At 41.4% G+C, this 10,000-nt stretch overlaps 1 protein-coding gene across 1 annotated transcript in view; it reads left to right on the top strand.

The window, feature by feature from the left end:
* Positions 1-10,000, top strand: part of LOC143288734 (neuroligin-2-like) — a 521,679-nt gene that overhangs the window by 446,468 nt on the left and 65,211 nt on the right. The window contains exons 4-5 of the mRNA XM_076597360.1: positions 47-330; positions 1,237-1,493. Coding sequence (XP_076453475.1) covers positions 47-330; positions 1,237-1,493 — 541 coding nt within the window. The remainder of the gene's footprint in view (positions 1-46; positions 331-1,236; positions 1,494-10,000) is intronic.

Raw genomic sequence — 10,000 nt, 5'->3', positions numbered from 1 at the left:
CCACCCACCCACCCCCCCCCGGCCCCCCCACACACACACATACCAGAGGGGCGCGGCCCCTTCTTCCAGCAAGCCATCATCCAGAGTGGGTCAGCCCTGTCTACGTGGGCCGTGTCCTACGACCCTCTGTGGTGCACCAACAAGCTGGCCGCCAGCGTCAACTGCTCCTCGGCCCAAGGAGACTCCCACCAGCTGGTCAACTGCCTGCGGCACAAGACCGTGTCCCAGCTGCTCCACGCCGCCCCCGACCCCCCTAAGTACTACTCCTGCTTCGCCCCCGCCATCGACGAGTGGACTGTGCTGCCCACGCAGGTGGAACGGCTCATTCAGGTCAGTTAAGGAGGAATAGGTTGGTTGGAGGGATGGGTTTGGGTTGATGTGTGTGTGGGACTGGTTTGGGTGAGTTTGGGGGGTGGGGGGAGAGGTATGGTGTGTGTGTGTGTGTGTGTGTGTGTGTGTGTGGTAGTCTTCAGTTGAACGTTTTTCCACTTTGAGTGATATTAGACGAAAAGAAAAAGAAATGAAAGGGAGGTGGGGGGGTGAAGGTTTTAGGGGGTGGGGGGGGTGGCAGTGGGAGAAGAATGCGTGTGTGTGTGTGTGTGTGTATGTGTGTGTCCCTGTGTGTGTGTGTGTGTGTGTGTCTCTGTGTGTCTCTCTGTGTGTGTGTAGAGGTGGGGGGGGTGGGGTAGGGAGAGATAACGCTGGTGGAAAAAATGGAAGGAAACGCTAACATCAACTCGCGGTTAAGACTTGGAATGTCCAGTCTATGCTGACGCTGTGTGCAGTTTAATGATGATGATCGTTTCACAGGGCAAAACAGGAACTGCCCATTTTTTGGCGATACCCGGAAACTGAAATGCACTTTCGTCTGATTTGTCCTGAGAACTGTTCTCATCGTTCTCAGTTTATTCCCGCTAAATTTCACAGACATCCAAGCGCTTTGAAGATGTCAGTGTTGTCGTTTTGTGGAAGTGGAAGTGAGAGACGGAGTGTCGACATGTGCAAATTTGTATTCAAAGCGCTTTCGGTACGAGCAAATGCTCTGAAATCGTCCACGCAATTAAGTAGTCGTCCTTCTTTGTACTCATTTTTTTGTGGTGATCTTTTCTCTTTTTTTTTTCTTTTTGTTGTTGTTGTTGTGAACTCCGTTGTTATGGATCTGTGGTCTGACAATTAAAAGATTTCGATTTCGGCTTCTCTCTGTCTCTCTCTGTCTCTCTCTCTCTCCTCACGCAGGAGCGGAAGTCCAAGTTCTCGTCAGTTCCGGTGATGTTCGGCATCACGAAGAACGAGGCCTACTCCTACCTGAAGCAGCAGGAGGTCCACAAGGGGCTGTCAGACCTCCGCAAGACGCAGATCATCAGGACCTACGTGCAGAACGTCTTCCGCTACCACAGGCAGAAGATCTTCGAGATCCTTGACCATCAGTACACCGACTGGACCCAGCCGGCCAACAAGATGACCAACAGAGACAACATTCTGGAACTGCTCAGGTCAGTACACATGGACAGACAGGCAGGCAGGTAGACGGGTAGGCCGACAGACACACAGACAGACAGGTATGGTGACAGACACAGATATACACATAGATCGACACACAGACAGGTATGGTGACAGACACAGATATACACACAGATCGACACACAGACAGGTATGGTGACAGGCACAGATATACACACAGATCGACACACAGACAGGTATGGTGACAGACACAGATATACACACAGATCGACACACAGACAGGTATGGTGACAGACACAGATATACACATAGATCGACACACAGACAGGTATGGTGACAGACACAGATATACACATAGATCGACACAGACAGGTATGGTGACAGACACAGATATACACACAGACCGACGCACAGACAGACAGGTATGGTGACAGACACAGATATACACACAAATCGACACACGGACAGACAGGTGTTGTGACAGACACAGATATACACACAGATCGACGCACAGACAGACAGGTATGGTGACAGACACAGATATACACACAAATCGACACACGGACAGACAGGTGTTGTGACAGACTCAGATATACACACAGATCGACACACAGACAGGTATGGTGACAGACACAGATATACACACAGATCGACACAGACAGGTATGGTGACAGACACAGATATACACACAGATCGACACACAGACAGACAGGTATGGTGACAGACACAGATATACACATAGATCGACACAGACAGGTATGGTGACAGACACAGATATACACACAGATCGACGCACAGACAGACATACACAGAGCGGTCTCAAACCCGTCAACAAGATGACCAACAGAGATAACTGTCTGAAACTGCTCTGGTCAGTTGGTCAGGTGTTGAGCTCAAAAAGAGATGGACAGAGAGAGACACTTACAGACAGACACACACACACATTGACAGACACAAGATGCACACATCTTGTGTGATATATGTAAAGTCGTTGAAGATGAATTCCATTTCTTAGATACGCTTATTTTATTTCATAGTTTGCGAAACCATCTAATTACGACCGTAATGGAATATAATCATCTATCGGATGTGATCAAAAGAAAGATACAAGACAATATCCTGAACCTTAGTGATTTATTCAATTGCGATGACTGTCAGAGAAAAGCACTCGCCACCTATGTATATCATTGCATGCGTCTTAGATGACCGTTTGTTTCTTTCTTCATTATGTTCTTTTGTTGTGTCTATAAATCCTTGAGGATTTCATGACAATAAATTTAAGTTGAATCGATTCAAATCGAGTCCAGTCGAGTCGAGTCACACACACACACACACACACACACACACACACACACACACACACACACACACACACACACACACACACACACACACACACAAGAGAGAGAGAGACAGACAGACAGACAGAGACAGAGAGAGACGAGAAGCTTGTCACTGCAGATGGAGGAGGTGAGGCACAAAGACGATCCCAAACAAAACACACACACACACACACACACACACACACACACACACACACACACACACACGGCAGTGCGGTCCCGCCATTCTGACAAGACAAGGCAGCCCCGTGACACTCCACCCAGGTGTGCCTGCTTACGTGATTTGCATATTTATGGAGCATGCAGAGATGATTTTCTCTCCCCTCCCCCACTAGCCTCAGTCACTCCAACAAGGATTGTCAGACGCACATCATAACACATCACCAGTCACTCCATCAAGGATTGTCAGACGCACATCATAACACATCACCAGTCACTCCATCAAGGATTGTCAGACACACATCATAACACATCACCACTCACTCCAACAAGGATTGTCAGACACACATCATAACACATCACCAGTCACTCCAACAAGGATTGTCAGACACACATCATACCACATCACCAGTCACTCCATCAAGGATTGTCAGACACACATCATAACACATCACCAGTCACTCCAACAAGGATTGTCAGACACAAATCATAACACATCACCACTCACTCCAACAAGGATTGTCAGACGCACATCATACCACATCACCACTCACTCCAACAAGGATTGTCAGACACACATCATAACACATCACCACTCACTCCAACAAGGATTGTCAGACGCACATCATAACACATCACCAGTCTCTCTAACAAGGATTGTCAGACGCACATCATAACACATCACCAGTCACTCCAACAAGGATTGTCAGACACACATCATAACACATCACCAGTCACTCCATCAAGGATTGTCAGACACACATCATAACACATCACCACTCACTCCAACAAGGATTGTCAGACACACATCATAACACATCACCAGTCACTCCATCAAGGATTGTCAGACACACATCATAACACATCACCAGTCACTCCAACAAGGATTGTCAGACACACATCATAACACATCACCAGTCACTCCAACAAGGATTGTCAGACACACATCATAACACATCACCACTCACTCCAACAAGGATTGTCAGACACACATCATAACACATCACCACTCACTCCAACAAGGATTGTCAGACACACATCATAACACATCACCAGTCACTCCATCAAGGATTGTCAGACGCACATCATAACACATCACCAGTCACTCCATCAAGGATTGTCAGACGCACATCATAACTCATCACCAGTCACATCAAGGATTGTCAGACATACATCATAACACATCACCAGTCTCTCTAACAAGGATTGTCAGACACACATCATAGCACATCACCACTCACTCCAACAAGGATTGTCAGACACACATCATAACACATCACCAGTCACTCCAACAAGGATTGTCAGACACACATCATAACACATCACCAGTCACTCCAACAAGGATTGTCAGACACACATCATAACACATCACCAGTCACTCCATCAAGGATTGTCAGACACACATCATAACACATCACCACTCACTCCAACAAGGATTGTCAGACACACATCATAACACATCACCAGTCACTCCATCAAGGATTGTCAGACACACATCATAACACATCACCACACATGTCTTCAACATTTCTATGTCTACTGTTGCAGATCATTATCTTATTTGATTTATTTCTTCGAAGAATTCAGTAACATTTCTACAACGATTTTGTCGCCAATATCATACCCATACTTACTTGAGTGCTACTGGTACGACCGAAAATGAAGGTTCGTGAAAATAAAATAATGTGAAACAAAAAACATAAAGAATTTTGGTGGTTGTTTGTTTTTGTTTTGTTTTTGTTTTTTGGTTTTTTTTTGGGGGGGGGCAATGAAAAAGGCAAATGAAGCATTTTTTTTCAAATGCGTGTGCTCCATGAACAGTATACAACTGAGGCCACAAAAATCCCCACATCCCCACACAATAGACACATCATAACACTATGGACACGTCATAACACTACGGGCACATCATAACACATCCCAACACTATAGACACATCATAACACATCATAACACTATAGACACATCATAACACTATACACACATCATGTCACATCCCCACACTATAGACACACCATAACACATCCCCACACAATAGACACATCATAACACATCCCCACACTATAGACACATCATAACACATCCCCACACTATAGACACACCATAACACATCCCCACACTATAGACACACCATAACACATCCCCACACAATAGACACATCATAACACATCCCCACACTATAGACACATCATAACACTATACACACATCATGTCACATCCCCACACTATAACACATCGTAACACATCCCCACACAATAGACACATCATAACACTACGGACACATCATAACACATCCCAACACTATAGACACATCATAACACTATACACAAATCATGTCACATCCCCACACTATAGACACATCATAACACTACGGACACATCATAACACTATGGACACATCATAACACATCCCAACTCTATAGACACATCATAACACTATACACACATCATGTCACATCCCCACACTATAGACACATTATAACACATCCCCACACAATAGACACATCATAACAGTACGGACACATCATAGCACTACGGACACATCATAACACATCCCAACACTATGGACACATCATAACACATCCCCACACTATAGACACATTATAACACATCCCCACACTATAAGACACATCATTACACATCCCCACACTATAAGACACATCATTACACACCCCCACACTATAAGACACATCATTACACATCCCCACACTATAAGACACGTCATTACACATCCCCACACTATAAGACACATCATTACACACCCCTACACTATAAGACACATCATTACACATCCCCACACTATAAGACACATCATTACACAAGATCACGAGGAAAGGAAAGAAGAAAACGATTCACGTACACAAAGAAAGGACCCCCCAAAAAAAGGAGAAAGGACGGTGGGAAAAACGACAGAAAGAAAGAAAGAAAGAAAACACCGAAAGAAAAAAGAAAGGAAAGGACAGATGAATTAAAGATAGGCAGACAAACAGAAAGAAAGAAAAGAAGAAGGCAGAAAGAAAAGAAAAACGAATGAAAGAAAGAACGAAAGAAAAAGAAGCAAAAAAAAAAAGAAAGAAAAGGAAAAAACAGAATTCAAGATAGGCAGACAAAGAGAAAGAGAGAGAGAGAGAAAATAAGAGACCCAGAAAAAGGGAGGGCAAAGCTCAAGGAAACTTTTTTTTTTCTTCCTGAATAGTTTGCAGCGTTTGAAAGAAAGGAGCCACTCCAAGAAAAACCTAGAAAACATTGCAAGTGCAACTTAGCCAACCCCGCCCCCCCCCCCTCCCCCCCACCCTGCCATCCCATTCCACTCTCCCATCCCACCCCCACCCCCACCCCCTACCCCAAGAGCGAAAGAAAGGAAAGATAAGAAAAATGGAATGAACAAAAGAAAAGAGGGAAAACTTCGAGGAATTAATCAAAGAAAAAAAAAATCACTGGAATAGAATAATTAAAATGTGGGGAGATCAGGAAAACGATGGATCATTGAATACTTTTTTGGAGAGGGTGGACCTTTATTAGCGAGTCATTGAAAGATTGGAACTTTCCTCAAAGTGCAAATAAACGTTGTAAATTTGTACAAAAGATAAAAGAAGAAAATAAAGAAAGAAAGATAGGAAATTGAGGGACGACCGCTGATTGAATGAAAAGAATTAAAACGAAATAATAAGAACACGTTTGAATTATTCAAATTTGTAATGAATTTAGGAAAACCAATGCAAATAAGAAATAACGAACGAATCAGAATGAAACAAACGAACAATGGAAGGAAAGAAAAAGTTAGAAGAAGAAACAGCGTTAAAAAACAAGGAAGAAGGAAAACATTGAAGAAGGAATAAGATATAAAAAAAATAATAATAAAAAACAAAGGCAAGGAGATAGAAAAGGATAAGAAGAAAGAAAAGAAAAAGAATGACAAAAAAGACAGCAAAGGAGAATCTTTATTTCCCAACGGTTGAGCTTTTAGCACATTGGCCAACGTACATGTCTGTCACTTAAGAGACACACATGCATACATACATATATATGTATACTCATGGCAAGAGAGAAAGAAAGAAAAACGAGAAAGCGAGAAACGAAAGAAAACTTTTTTTTTAAGACAAAAAGAAAATCACAAAACGAAAGAAATGGAGAAACGACGCAAAAACAATGCAACGCATCGAGACTGGAGCGAAACAAAGTTTGAAAAACCTTCAAGTCAAACCCCATCAGTAGAAAGCCAGAAAAAGATTGGTGATGCCTCGTCCTGACTGATGTAGAAAGAACGACAGACAGACAAACAGTCAGACAGACAGACAGATGGAGAGGGACAGTCAAGAACTGCATGCCGGATGAAGCCGAAGCCCCACATTAGGCAAGTCGGCGCAGGGCTGTATCGAAACGTCATTTCCGGGAACCACATCCGGTTTGGGTGTGATGGGTAAAGGGTCAGTGGGTGTGTGTGGTACCACCCTCACCACGCTCTCTCTTCCTGGAATGTGCACTGCTCCGGGCTTGATTGTAGGACAAGGCGTAAGAACAGGTAGCAGAAACTTTCCCCATCTACATAGCATTATATTATCTGTATCACGCATGGAGTTTCTGTATATTGTAATTCACCGCATTAAAATTACCTGTATCAGCCATAAAATCTCTTGAAATTGTAATAAAGGTTCAGCATAACGTAAATCATCGAAATTCATCGAATAATATAGCATCAGTTTATCTGTAAAATGTGTTAAGGCTGTGTTTGTTGTAATTCACCACATTACATAGCATCAACTTACCTGTATAATGTGTTAAGCCTGTGTTCGTCATGATTCACTACATTACATGGCATCAAATTATCCTGTGATGTATGAAAGCTGTGTTGATTCTATTTTTCCTTGATCCATAGCATTCAATCATCTGTAAAACTTATAAAGGCTGTGTTTGTAGAAAATTATCACATTACATAGTACTTGATCGTCTGCATGTAAAACTTATAATGGCTGTGTTTGTAGAAGTTTATCACATTACAGAGTATTTAATGTAAAACGTACAACGGCTGTGTTTGTTGAAATTTATCACACTGTGTAGCATTAAATCATCTGCATCAGCTGTAAAAGCTCTGTAGATTGTAATGCACCAAACTCCATGGTATTCAGTTATCTGTATCACGTATAAAGGTTCTGTGTATTGTAATTTACAACATTACATGGTATCAAATTATTTGTATCACGTATAAAGGCCATGATGATTGTAATTCCCCACATTACATGATATTTTGTTATCTGTATCACACATAATGTTCTGTATATTGTAATCCCCCCCACATTACATGGCATTGAATTATCTGTATCCCGTATAAAGGCTCTGAATATTGTAATTTATCAAACTACATGGCATTGAATCCTCTGTATCACACGTAAAGGTTCTGTACCTTGTAATCCACCACATTATATCGTACTGAACTGACTGCACTGAACTGCATCGTACACACAGCATTGCAGTGCACTGAATTGCACGCTGACACATTCCCAGCTCCCTGAAGTTCAGAACGAATGCCAAAGAGAACATGAATGGCCAAAACCTGGGTTATTGTTGTCTACTTTATTTCCTGGACGAAAACGAAACCCGGGTTAACCGGGGTGAGCTTATAGTACTGTTCAATGTTGTGTTGCTGCTGTACACGGAAAGCAGCTGTCAGTCTGAAAACTTTCTTTCTTTCAGAGGTCTGAAAACAGTGACTGGGCTCGGAGTTCTCTGGAGTTGTAGCTTCCTCTAAAGCTGTAGCCATTACGTCACTCATTGTTGTTCGTTTCATGATGGTGATATTGTTACGAGGATCTGTTTGGAGACATCTGTTTGCTTATTTATCATCATTGTTATCTTATTTATTTATTTATTTATTTATTTATTATTGTTATTAATTTTTATTATTATTATTATTGTTATTATTATTATTATTATTATTATTACCTTTTTTTAAAACAAAATTATAGTTATTATTTATTTATTTATTTATTTATTTATTTGTGTAAGCTTATCTATTATTTATTCACCTTTTTTTTCTTTTTTTTTTCCTCAAGGCCTGACTACGCGCGTTGGGTTACGCTGCTGGTCAGGCATCTGCTTGGCAGATGTGGTGTAGCGTATATGGATTTGTCCGAACGCAGTGACTCCTCCTTGAGCTACTGAAACTGAAACTGTTTGGAGATTTTTTTTTTTTTTTTTTTTTTTTTTGTCTTAGCACAAAGGCATCTTTCACCCTGTTCTGTTCTATTCTATTCTTTTCTATCCAATATCAATCCAAATTCTATCCTGCTCTGTTCTGTCCAGTTATATCATAATTTTATTTTGTTCTCTTATTCCGAAAACTATCATGTTTTGTTCTATTCTGTCATTGCATTCTCGTGCGTTTTTATTCTGTTCTCTTATGTTCCTTTCTAGTCTTTTGTATTCCATTCCGTTCTATTCTGTTGTATTTTGTGATATTCTATTCTATTCATATCTGTTTGCTCTGTTTTGTGACTGATAATTCTATTCCATCCTGTTCCTTTCCATTCTATTCCATTCCATTCTATTATATTCTATTTTATTCCATTCTATTCCATTCCATTCTTTTCTTTTCTATTCTGTTCTGTAGCATGTTGGTGTGTTTCAATGACGGGCAGTACGTGGCCCTTCTGATGATTCTATTGTATTCTGTTATAGTGTATTCTAATCTATTTTCTTCCATTCTATTCTATGTGGTCCCGCTGGTGATTCTATTATATTTCTGTTCGCTTCTATCCTATTGTATCCTATCCTATTCTGTTATGTTATATTCTATGTGGTCCCGGTGATGATTCAATTATATTCTATTCTATTCTATCCTATCCTATCCTATTCCTGTTCCATTTTATTCTATTCCCTCCTATTCTGTTGCGTGGTGGCGTGTTTCAGTGGCGGACAATACGTGGCCCTGCTGTTGATTTTATTCTGTTCTATTCTATTCATGTGTGTTCTAATCTATTCTCTTCCATTTTATTCTTTGTGGTCCCGCTGATAATTCAATTATATTCTGTTTCATTTTAT

Source organism: Babylonia areolata, chromosome 13, assembly GCF_041734735.1.
Source record: "Babylonia areolata isolate BAREFJ2019XMU chromosome 13, ASM4173473v1, whole genome shotgun sequence".
In the NCBI taxonomy this organism is placed as follows: Eukaryota; Metazoa; Mollusca; class Gastropoda; order Neogastropoda; family Buccinidae; genus Babylonia; species Babylonia areolata.
This window is presented reverse-complemented; position numbering and strand designations above follow the sequence as displayed.